The sequence below is a fragment of the Mesoplodon mirus genome (genome assembly GCF_964341445.2).
Source record: "Mesoplodon mirus genome assembly, chromosome: 6".
NCBI lineage: Eukaryota > Metazoa > Chordata > Mammalia > Artiodactyla > Ziphiidae > Mesoplodon > Mesoplodon mirus.
Window position 1 is genome coordinate 98,128,617 of NC_138982.1, and position 22,741 is coordinate 98,151,357.

At 40.6% G+C, this 22,741-nt stretch overlaps 2 protein-coding genes across 7 annotated transcripts in view; one reads left to right on the top strand and one right to left on the bottom strand.

Annotated features, from left to right (window-relative positions):
• RPL24 (ribosomal protein L24) overlaps positions 1 to 22,741 on the top strand; it is a gene marked incomplete at its 5' end in the record, with an annotated part of 144,625 nt that overhangs the window by 30,711 nt on the left and 91,173 nt on the right. The window contains one exon of one of the 4 annotated variants that reach the window (XM_082624943.1): positions 9,712 to 9,716. The exons of 2 other annotated variants lie outside the window; for them this stretch is intronic. In XM_082624943.1, the coding sequence (XP_082481069.1) occupies positions 9,712 to 9,716 (5 nt within the window). Of the gene's footprint in view, positions 1 to 9,711; positions 9,717 to 21,394; positions 21,403 to 22,741 lie in introns of those variants that run through there. One more of the 4 variants, XM_082624944.1, reaches the window with a different exon arrangement.
• Positions 1 to 22,741, bottom strand: part of NXPE3 (neurexophilin and PC-esterase domain family member 3) — a 50,803-nt gene that overhangs the window by 6,487 nt on the left and 21,575 nt on the right. For all 3 annotated transcript variants that reach the window (XM_082624937.1, XM_082624938.1, XM_082624936.1), the window contains 2 exons: positions 18,671 to 19,425; positions 14,292 to 14,365 (listed from right to left, as the gene is read on the bottom strand). In XM_082624937.1, the coding sequence (XP_082481063.1) occupies positions 14,292 to 14,365; positions 18,671 to 19,425 (829 nt within the window). The remainder of the gene's footprint in view (positions 1 to 14,291; positions 14,366 to 18,670; positions 19,426 to 22,741) is intronic.

Sequence of the window (22,741 nt, forward strand, 5' to 3'; positions counted from 1 at the left end):
CCCCCACGTACCTGGGTAAGGCAAAAGAAAAAAGAAAAAACAGAGGCAAAAGAACAGGGACGGGACCTGCACCAGTGGGAGGGAGCTGTGAAGGAGGAAAGGTTTCCACACACTAGGAAGCCCCTTCGCGGGCGGAGACTGCGGGTGGCGGAGGGGGGAAAGCTTCGGAGCCGCGGAGGAGAGCACAGCAACAGGGGTGTGGAGGGCAAAGCGGAGAGATTCCTGCACAGAGGATCGGTGCCGACCAGCACTCACCAGCCCGAGAGGCTTCTCTGCTCACCCGCGGGGGCGGGCGGGGGCTGGGAGCTGAGGCTCGGGCTTCGGAGGTTGGATCCCAGTGAGAGGACTGGGCTTGGCTGCCTGAACACAGCCTGAAGCGGGCTAGTGCACCACAGCTAGCCAGAAGGGAGTCCAGGAAAAAGTCTAGAACTGCCTAAGAGGCAAGAGACCATTGTTTGGGGTGCACGAGGAGAGGGGATTCAGAGCACCACCTAAACAAGCTCCAGAGACGGTCGTGAGCCACGGCTATCACCGCGGACCCCAGAGATGGGCATGAAACACTAAGACTGCTGCCGCTGCCACCAAGAAGCCTATTTGCAAGCACAGGTCACTATCCACACCTCCCCTCCTGGGAGCCTGTGCAGCCCATCACTGCCAGGGTCCCGTGACCCAGGGACAACTTCCCCAGGAGAACACACGGCACACCTCAGGCTGGTGCAATGTCACGCCAGCCTCTACCGCCTCAGGCTTGCCCCGCATTCTGTAACCCTCCCTCCCCCCAGGCCTGAGTGAGCCAGAGCCCCCTAATCAGCTGCTCCTTTAACCTTGTCCTGTCTGAGCGAAGAACAGACGCCCTCAGGTGACCTACACGCACAGGTGGGGCCAAATCCAAAGCTGGACCCCGGGAGCTGTGTGAACAAAGAAGAGAAACGGAAATCTCTCCCAGCAGCCTCAGGAGCAGCGGATTAAATCTCCACAATCAACCTGCATCTCTGGAATACCTGAACAGACAACAAGTCATCCCAAAATTGAGGTGGTGGACTCCGGGAGCAACTGTAGACTTGGGGTTTGCTTTCTGCATCTAATTTGTTTCTGGCTTTATGTTTATCTTAGTTAAGTATTTAGAGATTATTATCACTGGTAGATTTGTTTATTGATTTGATTGCTCTCTTCCTCTTTCTTTTTTAATATATAGTTATATATATATATTTTTTCTCTTTTTGTGAGTGTGTATGTGTATGCTTCTTTGTGTGATTTTGCCTGTATAGCTTTGCTTTTACCATTTGTCCTGGAGTTCTGTCTGTCCTTTTTTTGTTTCTTTTTTTTTTTTTTTAGTATAATTTTTAGCGCTTATCATCATTGGTGGATTTATTTTTTGGTTTGGTTGCTCTCTTCTTTCTCTCTTTCTTTTTCTTTTTTTATTACTTTTTAATTATTTTATTTTTAATAATTACTTTTTAATTTTTTATTTTAATTTTTTTTCTTTCTCTCTCTCTCCCTCTCTCTCTCCCTCCCTCCCTCCCTCTCTCTCTCTCTTTCCCTCTCCCTCTCCCTCTCCCTCTCTCTCTCTCTCTCTTTCTTTCTTTCTTTCTTTTTCTTTCTTTTTTTCTCCCTTTTCTTCTGAGCCATGTGGCTCACAGTTTCTCAGTGCTCCAGCCAGGTGTCAGGCCTGAGCCTTTGAGGTGGGAGAGCCAAGTTCAGGACATTGGTCCACCAGAGACCTCCCAGCCCCACATAATATCAGTCACTGAGAGCTCTCCCAGAGATCTCCATCTCAACGCTAAGACCCAGCTCCACTCAACGACCAGCAAGCCACAGTGCTGGACACCCTATGCCAAACAACTAGCAAGACAGGAAAACAACCCCACCCATTAGCAGAGAGGCTGCCTAAAATCATAATAAGGTCACAGACACCCCAAAACACACCACCAGACATAGCCCTGCCCACGAGAAACATAAGATCCAGCTTCAACCACCAGAATACAGGCACTAGTCCCCTCCACCAGGAAGCCTACACAATGTACTGAACCAATCTTACCCACTGCGGGCAGACACCAAAAACAACGGGAACTATGAACTTGCAGCCTGCGAAAAGGAGACCCCAAACAGAGTAAGTTAGGCAAAATGAGAAGACAGACAAACACATAGCAGATGAAGGAGCAAGCTAAAAACCCACCAGACCAAACAAACGAAGAGGAAATAGTCAGTCTATCTGAAGAAGAATTGAGAGTAATGATAGTAAAGATGATCCAAAATCCTGGAAATAGAATGGAGAAATTTCAAGAAAGGTTTAACAAGGACCTAGAAGAACTAAAGAGCAAATAAACAATGATGAACAACACAATAAATGAAATTTAAAATTCTCTAGAAGGGATCAACAGAATAACTGAGACAGGAGAACAGATAAGGGACTTGGAAGATAAAATAGTGGAAATAACTACTGCAGAGCAAAATAAAGAAAAAAGAATGAAAAGAATTGAGGACAGTCTCAGAGACCTCTGGGACAACAGTAAACACACCAACATTCGAAATATAGGGGTCCCAGAAGAAGAAGAGAAAAAGAAAGGGTATGAGAAAATATTTGAAGAGATTATAGTTAAAAAATTCCCTAATATGGGAAAGGAAATAGTCGATCAAGTCCAGGAAGCACAGAGAGTCCCATACAGGATAAATCCAAGGAGAAACATGCCAAGATGCATATTAATCAAACTATCAAAAATTAAATACAAAGAAAAAATATTTAAAGCAGCAAGGGAAAAACAACAAATAACATACAAGGGAATCCCCATAAGGTTAATAGCTGATCTTTCAGCAGAAACTCTGCAAGGCAGAAGGGAGTGGCAGGACATACTTAAAGTGATGTAAGGGAAAAACCTACAACCAAGATTACTCTACCCAGCAAGGATCTCATTCAGATTCGACAGAGAAATTAAAACCTTTACAAACAAGCAAAAGCTAAGAAAATTCAGCACCGCCAAACCAGCTTTACAACAAACGCTAAAGGAACTTCTCTAGGCAGGAAACAAAAGACAAGGAAAAGACCTACAATAACAAACCCAAGACAATTAAGACAATGGTAATAGGAATATATATATCGATAATTACCTTAAATGTAAATGGATTAAATGCTCCAACCAAAACAAATAGAAGTGGCTCAATGGATACAGAAACAAGACCTGTATATATGCTGTCTACAAGAGACCCACTTCAGACCTAGGGACACATACAGAATGAAAGTGAGGGGATGGAAAAAGATATTCCATGTAAACGGAAATAAAAAGAAAGTTGGAGTAGCAATTCTCCTGTCAGACAAAATAGACTTTAAAATAAAGACTATTACAAGAGACAAAGAAGGACACTACATAATAATCAAGGTGTCAAACCAAGAAGAAGATATAACAATTGTAAATATTTATGCACCCAACATAGGAGCACCTCAATACATAAGGCAAATGCTAACAGCCATAAAAGGGGAAAGCGACAGTAACACACTCATAGTAGGGAACTTTAACACCTCACTTTCACCAATGGACAGATTACCCAAAATGAAAATAAATAAGGAAACACAAGCTTTAAATGATACATTAAACGAGATGGACTTAATTGATATATATAGGACATTCCATCCAAAAACAACAGAATACACTTTCTTCTCAAGTGCTAATAGAACATTCTCCAGGACATATCCTATCTTGGCTCACAAATCAAGCCTTGGTAAATTTAAGAAAATTGAAATCGTACCAAGTATCTTTTCCGACCACAACGCTATCAGACTACATATCAATTACAGAAAAAAATCTGTAAAAAATACAAACACATGGAGCCTAAACAGTACACAACTTAATAACCAAGAGATCACTGAAGAAATCAAAGAGGAAATCAAAAAATACCTAGAAACAAATGACAATGAAAACACGACGACCCAAAACCTATGGGATGTAGCAAAAGCAGTTCTAACAGGGAAGTTTATAGCAATACAATCCTACCTCAAGAAATAAGAAACAACTTAAGTACACAACCTAACTTTACACATAAAGCAATTAGAGAAAGCAGGAAAAAAAAAAAAAAAAACCCAAGTTAGCAGAAGGAAAGAAACCATAAAGATCAGATCAGAAAAAAATGAAAAAGATATGAAGGAAAGAATAGCAAAGATCAGTAAAACTAAAACCTGGTTCTTTGAGAAGATAAACAAAATTGATAAACCATTAGCCAGACTCATCAAGAAAAAAAGGGAGAAGACTCAAATCAACAGAATTAGGACTGAAAAAGGAGAAGTAACAACTGACATTGCAGAAATACAAAGGATCATGAGAGATAACTACAAGCAACTCTATGCCAATAAAATGGACAACCTGGAAGAAATGGACAAATTCTTAAAAAAGCACAACCTTCTGAGACTGAACCAGGAAGAAATAGAAAATATAAACAGACCAATCACAAGCACTGAAATTGAAACTGTGATTAAAATCTTCCAACAAACAAAAGCCCAGGACGAGATGGCTACACAGGTGAATTCTATCAAACATTTAGAGAAGAGCTAATACCTATCCTTCTCAAACTCTTCCAAAATATAGCAGAGGGAGGAACACTCCCAAACTCATTCTATGAGGCCACCATCACCCTGATACCAAAACCAGACAAAGATGTCACAAAGTAAGAAAACTACAGGCCAATATCACTGATGAACATAGATGCGAAAATCCTCAACAAAATACTAGCAAACAGAATCCAACAGCACATTAAAAGGATCATACACCATGATCAAGTGGGGTTCATCCTAGGAATGCAAGGATTCTTCAATATACGCAAATCAGTCAATGTGATAGGGACTTCCCTGGTGGTGCAGTGGTTAAGAATCGGCCTGCCAATGCAGGGGACACGGGTTCGAGCCCTGGTCCAGGAAGATCCCACATGCCATGGAGCAACTAAGCCCGTATAAATTCCTAAACTCCTTCCCCCAACATCTTAAAAAAAAAAAAATTCAACACCCATTTACGATAAAAACCCTCCAGAAAGTAGGCATAGAGGGAACTTACCTCAACATAATAAAGGTCATATATGACAAACCCACAGCTAACATCGTTCTCAATGGTGAAAAAATGAAACCATTTCCACGAAGATCAGGAACAAGACAAGGTTGTCCACTCTCACCACTATTATTCAACATAGTTTTGGAATTTTTAGCCCCAGCAATCAGAGAAGAAAAAGGAATAAAAGGAATCCGAATCAGAAAAGAAGTAAAGCTGTCCCTATTTGCAGATTACATGATACTATTCATAGAGAATCCTAAAAATGCTACCAAAAAATAACTAGAGCTAATCAATGAATTTGGTAAAGTAGCAGGATACAAAATTAATGCACAGAAATCCCTTGCATTCCTATATACTAAGGATGAAAAATCTGAAAGAGAAATTAAGGAAACATTCCCATTTACCACTGCAACAAAAAGAATAAAATATCTAGGAATAAACCTACCTAAGGAGACAAAAGATCTGTATGCAGAAAATTATAAGACACTGATGAAAGAAATGAAAGATGATACAAATAGATGGAGAGATATACCATGTTCTTGGATTGGAAGAATCAATATTGTGAAAATGACTACTACCAAAAGCAATCTACAGATTCAATGCAATCCTTATCAAACTACGACTGGCATTTTTCACAGAACTAGAACAAAAAATTTCACAATTTGTATGGAAACACAAAAGACTCTGAATAGCCAAAGCAATCCTGACAAAGAAAAATGGAGCTGGAGGAATCAGGCTCCCTGACTTCAGACTATACTACAAAGCTACAGTAATCTAGACAGTATGATACTGGCACAAAAACAGAAATATAGATCAGCGGAACAGGATATAAAGTCCAGAGATAAACCCATGCACATATGGTCACCTTATTTTTGATAAAGGAGGCAAAAATATACAAAGGAGAAAAGACAGCCTCTTCAATAAGTGGTGCTGGGAAAACTGGACAGCTATATGTAAAAGAATGAAATTAGAACACTCCCTAACACCATACACAAAAATAAGCTCAAAATGGATTAAAGACCTAAATGTAAGGCCAGACACTATAAAACTCTTAGAGGAAAACATAGGCAGAACACTCTGTGACAATAATCACAGCAAGATCCTTTTGGACCCACATCCTAGAGAAATAGAAATAAAAACAAAAATAAACAAGTGGGACCTAATGAAACTTAAAAGCTTTTGCACAGCAAAGGAAACTATAAACAAGACGAAAAGACAGCCCTCTGAATGGGAGAAAATATTTGCAAATGAAACAACTGACAAAAGATTAATCTCTAAAATATATAAACAGCTCATGCAGCTCAGTATTAAAAAAACAAAAAATCCAATCAAAAATTTGTCAGAAGGCCTAAATAGACATTTTTCCAAAGAAGGTATACAGATTGCCAACAAACACATGAAAGAATGCTCAACATCACTAATCATTAGAGAAATGCAAATCAAAACTACCATGAGGTATCACCTCACACCAGTGAGAATGGCCATCATCAAAAAATCTACAAACAATAAATGCTGGAGAGGGTGTGGAGAAAAGGGAACCCTCTTGCACTGTCGGTGGGAATGTAAATTGATACAGCCACTATGGAGAACAGTAGGGAGGTTCCTTAAAAAACTAAAAATTGAACTACCATGTGACCCAGCAATCCCACTACTGGGCATATACCCTGAGAGAACCATAATTCAAAAAGGGTCATGTACCAGAATGTTCATTGCAGCTCTATTTACAATCGCCAGGACATGGAAGCAACCTAAGTGTCCATCGACAGATGAATGGATAAAGAAGACGTGGCACATATATACAATGGAATATTACTCAGCCATATAAAGAAACAAAATTGAGTTATTTGTAGTGAGGTAGATGGACCTAGAGTCTGTCATACGGAGTGAAGTAAGTCAGAAAGAGAAAAACAAATACTGTGTCCTAACACATATATATGGATTCTAAAAATAAAAATAAAAATAATGGTTCTGAAGAACCTAGGGGCAGGACAGGAATAAAGATGCAGACGCAGAGAATGGACTTGTGGACACTGGGAGGGGGAAGAGTAAGCTGAGACAAAGTGAGAGAGTGGTATGGACATATATACACTACCAAATGTAAAACAGATAGCTAGTGGGAAACAGGGAGATAAGTTCCGTGCTTTGTGACCACCTAGAGGGGTGGGATAGGGAGGGTGGGAGGAGGATGCAAGAGGGAGGAGATATGGGGATATATGTATATGTATAGCTGATTCACTTTGTTATAAAGCAGAAACTAACACACTGTTGTAAAGCAATTATACTCCAATAAAGATGTTAAAAAAAGAAACAAAATTACTTTGGTTTTACTCCCTTCAAAGAAGATACCCTATTTAACAGTGCATACTTAATCTTTTTTCTTAGGTATCTGCTAATGCTTTGCAGGTTCAGGGTCTAAATTGAAAAGTAAACAGAATTGTAAATGCTCTTTTGGCCACTGTGATTATCAAAGAAAAATGAGGGTTAGGGTAAACACTTGCTTGGCTTATTCAAAAGCAATTTCTCAACATGCTACCAAGTGTGGCTTTACCATGTCACCACACCTTGCCCAAAGCTTCTCACTGTATCATCACATCAAGGCTGCACAGGCCAGAGAGCTCCTGAGCAGACACCTGGGGCCCAAAGAAAACATTTACTGGAATGGAAATTAAAAGTGATTTTGAAGTCACAATATTTACCACAGTTAAGTCTGGAGACTCAGCTACTGAGTCTACTGTCAAATAAGGGTCATAAAGAAACGGGTATATCACACAGGAAACAATTACCATTTCCATTCAAATGTTAATTATATTTACTATCAGAGTTAAGTCAAGCAAAGCAAATCAATTACTGAACCTGACATTAATTCTTTAAACATGCAGCGCTAGATAACAGAACATATTTTTAAAGTGAAATGTGTTTACCTACATTGCCCTCTTATGGTCAACTGGGACAAAAACATTTCCTGACTAATATGATTTCAAGCAGTCTGAAGTTGTTTAAAAAGTCAGTGTTGCTTGGAGCTCAGAATGCATTTTCACATAAGATATCCGAGATATGAAAGCCTCTTAAATCAATAATATAACTCTTAATGTACTGTACAAGTGGAATGAAAATAATTAAAAAACAAAAATGAGTTATTACTCAATTTTATGGTTGTCTTGAACACTGACGGTGAAGGAACTTTACAGGCAGGCGATTGTAAGAGCAGATATAAAGATCTTTATGCAAAATCAGGAGGGACAGTTTTGATTATTTGCAAGTAAGGTCCCTGCTTCTCTAAAATGTCCTGGCTTCTCTTTAAAAGCCCACAGCTTACATTTTCCTCCAAAGGGCATCATCCCATATCATTCATTAGCCACAATAAGGGCTATTTGGACCACAAATGGGACAAAATGAGAGAGAAAAAGGCAGAGATAAATTTTCCTAAATGATCTAGAAAGAGCTGGACGAGAGGGATACTGTGTGAATTAAGGGTGGGAGGTGTGCGCGCGTGTGTGAACACACGTCCCTTAATTTTCTGGCATGGAGTTAGAAGTAAGAACAGTAAAAGGCTGGCAAAAGGGAGAACGTGGTTCATGAGGGGAAGGAAAGATAAGTCAGAGAAGAAATGGAGGCAAACAATTCCCTGACCAGGGAACATGAGCACAGGAGTGCCCGGGCACCACCTCAGGGAGGTAAGGAGTGAGGATAGCGTGCCAAGCTCTGGGCATGCCCTGTCCAGTGCTGGGAACGTGAGGAGGTCCTAGCTCCTCAGCCACCATACTGGCTTGAGTTTCGCCCCACAAAACCTTGGGAAATTGATTTTTTTCCATTCTATTTTAGTCCCCTAAAAGCTATGCATTTTACAAAGGAAAGATAAAAATGCTATGTGAGGTAGAAATACCTGTAGATTCAGAGAATGTTGAAAGGGACCTCAGAGAATAGCTAGTCCAAATATCTTTTAGAGGTAAAGAAAGCAAGTCAGAGTGACTTGCCAAAGTTTCTCAGAGAGTTGAGGAGACAGGAGGTAGCAGAGATGGGACCATTTACAGAGACCTACATTTATTATTGAAATGGCTGTGGGCTGCCTTTCCCCAAATGATATCAGTTTTCTGGATGTTATGTGTAGGATGTGAGTCCTTTGATTTCCTAAGTTAACTGGACCTGGACCTTGGTTTCATTATCTGTAAAACGGACAAACTACTAGTTATTCTGAAGGGCTGTTGTGAAAATTCGATACTGTAATAGTGTGAAAGTGCAGTTGTCACAATAAGGGGCCATACTGGAACGCTGGAAATATTCTATACACTGTAAACATTCTATATCTTGATCTGGGTGGTAGTTAATTAGTTTTCTATTGCTGTGTAACAAATGACCACAAACTTAACGGCTTAAAAGCAAGGGGCATTTATTTTCCCACAGTTCTGCACGTCAGGAATCTAGGGCCTGGTATGGCTAGGTTCTCTGCTCAGGCTCTCACAGGTGGAAATCAGGATGTTAGCAGGGCTGTGTTCCTTTCTGAAGGCTCTGGAGAAAAATCTGTTTCCAAGTTTGTTCAAGTTGTTAGCCAAATTCAGTTCCTTGTGGTTGTAAGATTGAGTTTCTCATTTCCTTGCTGGTCGTCAGCCAGGGAATGCCCTTCAGCTCCTAGAAGCTGCCTACATTCCCTGCCCCATGGCCTCCTTCATCTTTAAAGCCAGCAATGAAGTTATCTCCCTCACATGGAATCCTTCTCACACTTTCAATCTCTTTCTTCTGGAAGAACCTGGTCCCTGTTAAGGACTTATCTGATTAGGTCAGATACACCCAGGAAAATCTCTCTCTGTTTTTTTTTTTTTGCGGTACGTGGGCCTCTCACTGTTGTGGCCTCTCCCGTTGCGGAGCACAGGCTCCGGACGCGCAGGCTCAGCGGCCATGGCTCACGGGCCCAGCCACTCCGCGGCATGTGGGATCCTCCAGGACAGGGGCACGAACCCGTGTCCCCTGCATCGGCAGGCGGACTCTCAACCATTGCGCCACCAGGGAAGCCCAATCTCTCTCTTTTTTTTTTTTTTTCAGTACGCGGGCCTCTCACTGTTGTGGCCTCTCCCGTTACGGAGCATAGGCTCCGGACGCACAGGCCCAGCGGCCATGGCTCATGGGCCCAGCCGCTCCGCAGCATGTGGGATCTTCCCGGACCGGGGTACGAACCCGTGTCCCCTGCATCGGCAGGCGGACTCTCAACCACTGCGCCACCAGGGAAGCCCCAATCTCTCTTTTTTTAAAGTCAACTTTGTCATATAATTGAAGGGAAGGGTTTATATAAGGGCATGGATCATTGGGAGTCATCTTAGAATTCACCCTACAAAGATAGGTACACATGTAAAACTCCATTGTACTGTATGCTTATGATCTGTGTGCTCTATTGCATATGAGATAAATTTTAATAAACAGAGAAAATAGTAAAAAGCCACAAAGATGTTGATATTTATTCTATTGCTATTAAATCTAGTCCTATCCTAAACTTTCAGTAAACTCTCCCAAAAATATGAGCTCTAGTTTAGTTGCTGATGAGGTTAGAAGCCATCAAGGTCCCACACCATTAGGCTATAATGGTCTGAGGACCACAATGCAGATGCTTATGAAAATTCAGTAGTAATTCTGACACTGGAAAAGCCTGTCAGAAGCCAGATGCTTGCCCTTGATAAGATAGTCCAGTCTAACTGAAAGCTGTGTTTCTTTGCTTTTGACTGGAATTATGTGTGCATGGGGGTAGCCCTGGCAACCTCAAGCAATCCACCAGACTCTAAATATGCACCTGAGAAGAGTTTTACCTTGTACAAAAATCAATTAACTAATATACAAATTATGAAATGTCATAGGGAAAATAAAACCTTCAAAATATAGGATTCATAAGTGAAATAATATAAGTGTAAATATTATGAACACTTCCAAGGCCTGGGCAAAGAAAATATAAGATGAACCTGAAATATCCTGTGGTACCGTAAAGTAAGGAAGTGCTCAAAAAGAAATAAGTTAATTAATTAAAAGAATGAGAGCATGTCAAAAGGGCACAGAAGCCAAACTAAAAAAGTTCTCAACTACCAAAAGTGGAACAATTTGAACAACTGAATTGGATTATAAACCAAAGAATGAAATAGTCAGGAGTCTATACTGATTAAATTAATGGTGAAGAAGGGACAACTCTTCCTTACAGAAAAATTTCAATTAATAAATGTCTTAAAAATGAGAGATAGAGCAAGTCACCATTAGAACACCACAGAAATAACTGCTGCAGGGAAGATCGAATGATGAATGCTAAAATTAGTAGATGAAAGTTTAAGCAGAAACAGAATGTTTACATAGTCTCTGTATTAGTTTCCTGTAGCTGCTGTAACAAATTACCACAAATGTAGTGGCTTAAAACAACACAACTTTATTCTCTTACAGTTCTGAGGCCAGGAGTCCAAAATCAGTATCGCTGGGCCAACACCAAGGTGTTAGCAGAGTCACGCTCTCTCTGGAGGATCTAGGGAAGAATTTGTTCCCTTGCCTTTTCTAGAGCTATATTCTTTAGCTCATGGCCCCTTTCTCCATTTCTAAAGCCAATGTCATGGCATCTTCAAACCTCTCTCTGCTTCCATCTTCACATGGCTTTCTGTCTTCTGTATGAAATCTCCCTCTGCCTCCCTCCTAAAAGGACACTTGTCATTGCATTTAGTGCCCACTCAGATAATCCAGATAATCTCCTCCCAGCTCAAAACTCTTAACTTAATCACATCTGTAAAGTTTCTTTTGCCATATAAGGTAACATTCACAAATTCAAGGGATTAGGATCTGGATATATTTGGGGGCCATTATTCAGCCTACCACAGTCTCAAAGTACCTCCCCAGAATACTGAGTAAATACAAAGATAAAAATAATTAGTTTAGGGAATTCCCTGGCAGTCTAGTGGTTAGGACTCCGTGCTATCACTGCCAAGGGCCTGGGTTCGATCCCTCATCAGGGAACTAAGATCCCACAAGCCGAGCAGCACAGCCAAAAAAAAAAAAAAAAAAAAAAAGGAAAGAAAGAAAAATAATTAGTTTACAGTGGAAAACCGGGCTAGACACCACTTTAACCAAGTGATCAAGGTTAACATTGTTAGCAATACATATCAACATCATGTACCCTCTCAAAAGGATACAACATCATTTCTGTCCTATTCTTTCCAAAAATGCATAACCTCATTCCAATCAAAAGAAAACACTAGACAAACCCAAGTTTAGAGAGATTCTAAAAACTATCTGACCAATGCTTTTCAAAAGTGTCAAAGTCATGGAAGACAATAAGAGCCTGAGGATCTGTCACAGAGGGAAGACTAAGGAAACATGCAACTAAATGCAATGTGAGATCTGCACTGGATTCTGAAACAAAAAAGGACATTAGTGGAAAAACTGATGAAATCCAAATAAACTCTATAGTTTAGTTAATAACATTATATGGATGTTAAATTCTTGGTTTTGATAAGTGTTCTGTGATTCCTTAAGAAATTAGCATAAGGGGGGACTTCCCTGGTGGTCCAGTGGTTAAGACTCCACACTCCCAGTGCAGGGGGCCTGGGTTCGATCCTGGTCAGGAACTAAGATCCCACATACCGCACCTAGAGAGCCGGCATGTCACAATGAAGATCCGGCACAGCAATTAATCAGAAATTAGCATAAGGGAAACTTGGTGAAGGCTATACGGGAACTTTGTACTATTTCCACAACTCTTCCTTAAGTCTAAAATTATCTGAAAACAAAATATTTTTAAAAAGAGTACAAAGGGAATGAAGGAATTAAGAGAGGAAGGCAGGGAGGGAGGGAAGAAGGAAGGAATTAAAGAAGGAAGAATGTGAGCCCTTCGTTTAGCGTCTTTGAGTGCCCCCTGCTGGTCACTAAGGTGAATTTAGGTGAAGTTCCCCCAAGCCGGACTTCATTGCTTTATAAAGTAATTGTCCTTCTCTTTTCTTTCCAATTATTTACCTGCTCCGAGACAGTTTTATCAAAGCCAGGCTACCCTGCTCCTACTGATTCATGGTTTCTTTCTTCCTCTAAAAATCCATCAAAAGCCCCACTAGTTACTGAATCTTTCTTCTCTCTAAACAGAATGTACATCACAAACCCACAACCACTTCCTGGCTGAATCCCAAGACCTGTCAGGTTCAAGTAAACCATCCAAAGCTCCTCCCACTGGATAGCCAGGGACATCACAAGGTGGGTGAGCCAGACAACCAGGGCTGTGGAAGAGGGAGATAGATCTGGTAGTGGGATGGGGCCTCCGGAGGTGTCAGATGTGAGCATATGAGGGGTTCAGCACTCCTGGGTGATCCCATGTTTACTGATATCTCGGCTGTGGGGTTGAGGGCCAGGCAGATAAAAGGTAAGCAATTTCTATTAACGATGCTTCGCATATGTACCCTCTAAAATTAGTAACTCACTGGGTTCAAGTAAATCAAATACAGCTCTTCACTAGGAAAAGACTGGGATTTCTTGTGGCACATGACAGTGAACACCAGAGATACAGACTGACAGTGTCCTGCCTGCATCTGGGCCTCAAATTTTATTTAGCCCACACAATAGTTTTAAAGTTTTTAACTGGATGCCAATGTTTTGAAATCTGGAGATATTAACATTCAAAAATTGATTTCTGGTTTTTCATGGAAAAAAATCTATAGATCTGGCTGTGCTGGGTCTACATTTTTGCATAGCAACGTGTAGGAACTGAGGGGATGCCCCCTTTAGATGGTCCTTGCTCTGCAGTTCCTTACCCACCACTTACACAAGGCATGCATATGGTCAATACCCACACTGGTGGGTTCATATGTGTTATATACCTCATCCCTGGGGCGTTGGTGTTCGCACTATCTGCTCTGTAGGATACTACATACATGCTTTCAACAGCTAAAAGGACCTCGTCTGCCATCTGCACTTGATCTTAGCCAAAAGGCCAAGGAGTGATCACCTTCCATCTGCATAACCACCTTAATAGTGTTCATCCTTTCTTTCTACAAGTCACTATAGCTCATTATACCTATTCTGCAAAAACAAAACACATACATTTACTCTTCTAAATTTCATTCTTTTACTCTTAATAATATCCTATACCAATGGATCAGAATCACCTGGAATGTTTGTTAAAACAGTTAAAACTGTGCCCAGCAGTAACCAGGGCATCTTAAAAAGGAAAAAAAAAGGGGGCTTTGTAACATCAGTGTAACTACAGGGCCTCAACACACTTAGCAGGAAAAACAACAAATCATCAAGCTCATTCCTTTTTACCTTTTACACTGCTGGGAATCACAGTCACCCAATCAGGTCCACTGGAGTTGATTGGCATTTTGATATTGACACCACTTGAAAGAGGAATAAAAAGAGTACAAGCTTAGATTCAGGAACATTTATTTTCTAATATGTATCTTTATTTTCAAATTTTTAAATGGACAGGATTTCACAAAGCTTTACTAAGATGAAATATTCTTATATATGTTAATCAATAAAATTGATAATTAATAAACTAGGTATATTATAATAAGCAGGTTATATGGATACATAAACTGAATAAGAATTAAACAAGTTTTTAATTTTTCACTGCTTCACGCTTAGAGTGCAAACTCCAAAATGACAAATTCTGTTTGAATTACTTCCCTTGGACTCAGAGGATGTTTTTGGTCTAAGTGCAAGAGGCCTTACTTCCCTTGGACTCACTGATGAGAATGTCTATTTTGTCACTACTTAGTTTTCAGGCTGCAAGACTATGGAGCATTAAGTCATATGTCAGATTCCTTAGGCCTTGCCCAGAGTTGACTCCTACCTGGGGACATGTGTCCCCAGATACGTGCTCATGCATGTACTCTGTTCATCATTACTATGGCTCTGTAGTGTCTGTTCCCCTTAATAAAACATGTACTCCTCAAAGACATGGATTATATCCCATTCATCTTTCATCTTCAGTACTTAGCACAGGCCCTGGACTAGAGTCCATGCTCAGAAAATATCTGATAGAGGGCTGTGTGAAAAGGTGGGGGACAGTGGAGTCCAGGAGAAGTATACTGAAAACGTGGTGTAACTATTCCAGAAACTGGCTCATAATAATTAGGCCTCTTGCACTTAGACCAAAAACAAAAAAAAAAAATTAAAATGCTAACTTTCCAAACTCGATATGGGAACTTGCAGTTACGATATTTCATTTCATCAAAAATCAATTCAAAACAGATTTGTTCTTAAATAATCCTTAAGCTTCTACTATGTGCCAGGCACTATCCTAGCTACTAGGGATATAACAGTAAACAAAACACACAGCATCGGGAATTCCCTGGAGGTCCAGTGGTTAGGACTCTAGGCTTTCACTGCCGAGGGCCCAGGTTCGATCCCTGGTTGGGGAACTAAGATCCCATAAGCCAAGTGTCACAGCCAAACAAAAAACAAAACAGCATCTCCTCCTTCATGGCACTGACATTCTAAAGAATGAGGGAGACAGACAACAAGGAAGGAAGGAATTATAGGGGGCTATGTTAGAGAATAACGGCATTTCATGGATTGTAAAAGTGACAATTAATATACATGACTTTAAGAGAGCACATATAAACTACTTTCATGAGTTTAAAGCTTTAAGGTAAGGAAAAGAAGAAACCTTCACCACTGTAATTTGCTTGTAAAAATGTTTACTCTCAATCTAATCATGCAGAAACAATAAAGCAGCAAATTCAATTTAAGCAATATTCTACAAAAACAGCAACATCAAAATTGTCAATATCGTAAAAACCAAAACAAGTTAGAGAACTCTTCTGGACTAAAAGATTAAAGAAACAACTAAACAGATTGTGTGTGATCAGAGATTCAGTTAAAATAAAAGAGATAGCAATAAAGGATATTATTGGGACAACTGGATAAACTTGAATATAGACTGCATATTAAATAACAATGTTGTGTCAATGATAATAGGCCCAAGTGTGATCACTGTGTCATGGTTATACGTTGGAGAAAGTCCTAGGAGATGCATATGCCTGGGGTGCAGTGCCATGATGTCTGCACCTTACTCTCAAATGGTCTGAGGGGAAAGAATTATACACATACACACACATATAAACACATAGAAAGAGAGAAAGCAAATGTGGCAAAACATAACAATGGTGGGTCTAAGCTAAAGGTATGTGGGTGCTCACTGTTTCTACAGATTTGAACTTTTTTAATACAAAGTTAGAAAGGAAAAAAAGTATAAATCATGCTAAAATAAAAGGGAAGCTTTTAATGTGATAAGCTCATTCTTTCAAAAGACATTCTCTTGTTATCAGAATTTTTTAAGCAAAATACTATGGTTCTTTCTAAAAACCAACACTTTTTTTTTTTCCTTGAGAGATTAGACCACCTTAATTGTCCAACTGTCATTTGGGAACCAAAGACCAAGGCTAAGCTTCTTAATCCTTTCTGAATTAAGCAACATTACGAGCCACCAAGGAAGAGAGGTAAAAATGAGCATAGCTTAACATATTCAGGCCATGAGCTCAAAATACTACACTCAAAGATCCCTCAAATGATCAATCTCAATCTTTCTCTTTTTCTTTTCAGTTAGCCTAATGCAAAATTTCAGATTTTTAACAGAGCAAACAATGCAAAAAAAAATCTGTATCAGGACTTTGTCAAATGTTTGGTTTCCAAAAACTTATGCCACCTCAAACGCTTTCCCGGAAAACTTCCAGGTAAGTAGAATCTTTTTTAATGATTCTACTACAAACTACCCTCAGCCAGCCTCATCCAGGATATGCAAGTAAAGGCAGGGGCAGACATTATTTTATCCTTCTGGATTCACAGGTGTTCTTTGGTTTTATTGGTAGGATTTAGTGTTAGGAACATTTTAAATTTTACACTAACTTAATTCTCTAACCTTTTTCCCACTTTTTTCCACGTGGAATTTCAGTAAATTACATGCTATGCTTCCTCCTCTTTGCTAAGCCAGTAAGTAGACTGACAACACAACTCTAAAAGGGACTAAGACTTTAAAAAATGGTCCACATAAAAAAAAAATCTTAAAAAAAGTTATTTAAAATAAAAGGGGGCAACTGAACAGTCTTCATACATAGGCAAAAAGTACACAGAAATAAAATCATCTGCTCATAGTCACTGATAAATAATGTGTCTAAGATCTGAACCCAAGAATAAAATTAAAGTCCTTTTGTACTGAGCCACAAAAAACTAGGCAGTCCCCTCAAGAACAGTACAGTGAATACACTGGGAGTAGTGCTCCCTCTGCTGGCCTTCTGAAAGTATGGCATCAAATATGTACTTAAAACTGTTAGGGCTTCCCTGGTGGCGCAAGTGGTTGAGAGTCCGCCTGCCGATGCAGGGGACACGAGTTCGTGCCCCAGTCTGGGAGGATCCCACATGCCGCGGAGCGGCTGCGCCCGTGAGCCATGGCCGCTGAGCCTGCGCGTCCGGAGCCTGTGCGCCGCAACGGGAGAGGCCACAACAGTGAGAAGCCCGCGTACCGCAAAAAAAAAAAAAAAAAAAACTGTTAACGACCAAAAGCTGACTCGGGAAGTAAAAAATCAGAGTTTTATTTTAGAAGCTCCTACAGACCACACATCTCATGGTAGGAACTTTCCCCCCACCAAGTAATGAGTGGACATAAAACATTAAAAGTTTTAGAGTGCCCAGATACACTCAACAAAGATTCCTCTCTACAAGGGAATTTTTTTATATAAATTTATTTATTTTTTATTTTTATTTTATTTTTGGCTGCATCAGGTCTTTGCTGCTGCGTGCGGGCTTTCTCTAGTTGCAGCGAGCGGGGGCTACTCTTCGTTGCAGTGCGCGGGCTTCTCTTTGCGGTGGCTTCTCTTGTTGTGGGGCATGGACTCTAGAGCGCAGGCTCAGTAGTTGTGGTGCACGGGCTTAGTTTCTCCGCGGCAGGTGGGATCTTCCCGGACCAGGGCTCGAACCCGTGTCCCCTGCATCGGCAGGCAGATTCTCAACCACTGCGCCACCAGGGAAGCCCAAGGGAATATTTTTAAAGTATAGATTTCATTTAAAAATAAAAAATGTTTTACATTCTCTCAAGTAATTGTACTTTCTATGTTATTTTTCTTTTTATTCCTTAAGAATGTTATTTTATTTCAGAACTATATGGAATGCAATAATTTCAACTATTAACCTTCAAAAATACAGTTTGCTGTGGTATTCCTGGCTTCCCATGCTTATCATTAAATCAGTCCAGCAATGTTACCATATTCATAGTCTTTTTCCTATCAATAAATGTTTATATGATTTTAACAACTAATAATATGTCACTTAAAACTTTTTCAGTTTATTAGACATGAAGCTAAAACACTACCCTGACTATAAGACCTCTAGCAGCCCTGTTCTTGGATGACTTTTTTTATCTGTTCTGTGAATAAGTGATCTTGCTTATACAGATATGCTATGCAATTCTGAAGTTAAAGATATTAAGGTAAAAGAACAAAAATTTAAGGTCATTAATTTGAACTGAAATAAGCACACTAATCACAAAATATAAATATTTATTTTCTTACCACCTCTCCTGAATTGGGCCAAGTTCAGAAAGATATAAGAAGCACATAACCAAAATAAGAAAGTCTCCTAAGTAGGACAAAGACAATGGAAAGGGACCTCTTAAATTACCCCCTAGAGCAAGGAGCACATACCTCTGGAAGAAAGCATTCTCTGCAGCAGTTAGGAGGCCCTTCAGGTATCCACCCTTGAAATGGTTAATTCGGCTACTGCAAGGGAGCTTCTTTGGTTTGAAGCAGAACCAGGGTTCTCCGGTATAGAGATCTGTAAAGTTGCACAGGGGAAGACTCCCAGGAAGACACACGTTACACTCTGTAGTTTCAGAAATTCTTCCTGAACGGAAGAGGCTCTTGAAATAGACCCTGTCTGGTTTCTCTTCCTGTAGATTCTGAAGAACTCTGATCCCTTCACTGGGGTGGACCAGAGATATGGACACTTTAACTCTGCCTGGCCAGAGCAGAGTAAAAAAGACCTTGTAAAACCCATTCTGGTAGTCCACCACTCTACCCACGGCCCCTGCCTGCAGCTTAGGGGAGTGGATTCTGGCCTGCAGGTAGTCTCCACCATACTTCTTGGGCTTTCTTTGAAAATCCTGTACATGAACCAGCACCTCTAGCTGGCTTCCCACCTTGAAGAAGGCTGCAGAGTTCAAGATGACAAAGTAGCTGGAAGAAGGGTCAGTGCTCTTCAAAAAGGGGACTGGGCCCACATCAGGCACCTGCCACTGTAAGGCGGCCAACAAGGAGTCCTCCTCCAGGCGCTCCCGGCTGGACAGAGTCTGGTGCTCATAGCCACAGTAAGGATTCCGGCTAATTCCTGTCACCTGGGAGAAAACAAACTGTCCACCACTGTCGATGAATGTGGCTGATGCAGTCTCATGGTCCAAGTACTGAAGAGAAAGACACAAACAACAGAAACCACAGCTACAATAAATCTCCTTATAGTCAACAAATAAATCCCTGCTTCAGCTTAAATTTTAATAAAACTTACTTGAGATGACATTGTTTCAAAAACCATGGCTCACCAGTTTTACAGGTTCCCACAGCAAATATCAGAGAAAAATCCCTTTGGTGCTTCCAGAAGGAGAAAGGGAAAAGGATTCATTTTGAAGGACAGTAGTCCCCCTTTATCCACAGGAGATACTTCCAAGACCCCCAGTGGATTCCTGAAACTGTGGGTCACATCAAACCCTATATTTGCTGCTTTTTCCCATACATATATACCTATGATAAAGTTTAATTTATAAATTAGGCACAGTAAGAAATTAACAATAATAATAAAATAGAACAATTATAATAATACACGAGAATAAAAGTTATGTGAATGAGGTCTCTCTCAAAATATCTTTTTTTTTAAATTTATTTGGCAGCGCTGGGTCTTAGTTGTGGCATGCGGGATCTTTGTTGCTGTGTGCGGGATCATCATTACCGTGTGCAGGATCTTTCAGTTGCACCATGCAAACTCTTAGTTACAGCATACGAAGTCTTCGTTGCAGCATGCATGTGGGATCTAGCTCCCCAGCCAGGGATTGAACCTGGGCCCCCTGTATTCGGAGCACGAGTCTTAGCCACTGGACCACCAGGGAAGTCCCTCTCTCAAAATATCTTATCGGTGTACTGTCCTTCTTCTTGTTGTGATGATGTAAAAGGATAAAAGGCCTACGTGATGAGATGAAGTGAGGTGAATGATGTAGGCATTGTGACATAGCGTTAGGCTACTACTGACCTTCTGACAACACGTCAGAAGAAGGATCATCTGTGTCAGGTGATCGTGGATTGAGCTACAATGAGGTCAGTGGTTGAGGATCCTGGGTGGGAAACGGCAGGATGGCACAAGATTTCATCACGCTACTCAGAACAATGCACAATTTCAAACTGGTAAGTTGTTTATCTCTGGAATTTTCCATTTAATATTTTCAGATCATGGTTGACCATAGGTAAATGACACCACAGAAAGCAAAACAGTGGATGGAGGGACCACTGAATATCAGAGTATTCCATTCTTCTTAACAAGGCCTGCCCTCAAGCCAAACTATTTTACCAGAGCCTAACCTACTGAGGTTTTATCAGAGCCTAACCAAACTGAGGTAAGGGACATACCCAACTCCAGCCCACTCTAAACATTCTATCCAATTTAAGGGTTGGGGGTAAGACTAAGAAACAATTCTGAAGTTCACAGACTCACTAAAGAACTGAGGATCATAAGACTATAAAATGTTTCACCTCCCCTACACCTCACCCCCACACCACTAAAAGCCTATTTATTGGAGTTCATTTTACCCAGTACATCATGTCCAGCTTTCAACAAAAATTACAAGACATACTAAAAGGAAAAAAATACAGCAATTATCAAGGGACAGGAGGGAGGAATTAGGAATATTTTGTTAATAATGTACCTGCACTACCCATGAAGCAGTATGGTATTATTTGATAGTGGACTTGAGTTGCTTGTAAATGCATACTGAAAACTCCAGGGCAACCACTTAAAGTAAAATGAGAAGTATAACTGATACACTAAGAAAGGAGACAAAATGGAATCTATAAAATGTTCAAGTAGGGACTTCCCTGGTGGTCCAGTGGTTAAGATTCCGCCCTCCAATGCAGGGGACGCAGGTTCCATCCCTGGTCGGGGAACTAAGATCCCACATGCTGCGGGGCAGCTAAGCCCATGCGCCACAACTACTGAGCCCAAGCACCTCAACTACAGAGCCCAAGCGCTCTGGACCCTGCGCAGCACAACTAGAGAGAAGCCCGTGCGCCACAACTAGAGAGAAGCCCACACACACGCCACAACAAGAGAGTAGCCCGCACGCCACAACTAGAGAGTAGCCCTCATGTTGCATGAAGAGCCTGCGTGCAGCAATGAAATATCCCTCATGCCACAACTAAGACCCCATGCAACCAAAAATAAAAATAAATAAATATTTTCTTTAAAAATGCTCAATTAAAACCACAAGAGTCAGGGCTTCCCTGGTGGTGCAGTGGTTGAGAATCTGCCTGCCAATGCAGGGGACACGGGTTCGAGTCCTGGTCTGGGAGGATCCCACATGCCACGGAGCAACTGGGCCCATGAGCCACAATTACTGAGCCTGCGCATCTGGAGCCTGTGCTCCGCAACAAGAGAGGCCACGATAGTGAGAGGCCTGCACACCGCGATGAAGAGTGGCCCCCGCTTGCCACAACTAGAGAGAGCCCTCGCACAGAAACAGAGACCCAACACAGCCATAAATTAATTAATTAATTTTTAAAAACCCACAAAAGTCAGAAAAAGAGCAGAAGACAAAAATAGGAACAAAGAACAAGGACAATGAATAGAAAACAGTAACAACTACGGTAGATATTAATCCAACTATATCAATAATCACCTTGAACACCAATGGACGAAAGACACCAGTTAGAAGACAGAGGTTGTCAGACTCAATTATATGTTGTCTCTAAGAAACTTACTTTAAATATAAAGACTTATATAGATTAAAAGTAAGTGGATGGAGAAAGATATACCAGGCTAGCACTAATCAAAAGAAAGCAGGAATAGTTATATTAACTTCAGACAGAGTAGACTTCAGAGCAAGGAAAGTCATCAGAGATAAAGAAGGATATTATATAATAATAAAAGGGTCAATTCTCCAAGAAGACATAACAATCTTTAACATGTATGTGCCTAACAACAGAAAGTCAAATATGTGAGGCAAACACTGATAGAACTGCAAGAAAAAATAGATAAATTCACTATTGTATTTAAAGACTTCAATACCCCACTATCAGAAATGGACGGATCCAGCAAGCAGAAAGTCAGTGAGGACACAGTGGAACTCAACAGCACCACCAATCAACTAGATATCATGGGCATCTATAAACTACTTACCTAGCAACAGCAGAATACACATTCTTCTCAAGCTCACATGAAAGATGCACAAAAACAGATCATATTCTGGGCCATAAAACATACCATAAAAAATTGAAAAGAATAGAAATCATACAATGTCTGCTCTCAGACTACAATGGCATTAAACTAGAAATTAATAACAAAACGATAGCTAGGAAATCCCCAAATACTTGGAGATTAAACAACACACTTCTGGGAATTTCCTGGCGGTCCAGTGCTTAATACTCCACGCTCTCACTGCTCAGGGCCCAGGTTCAATCTCTGGTCGGGGAACTAAAAAAATCCCACAAGCCACGAGGGGTGCCCAATAAATAAATAAA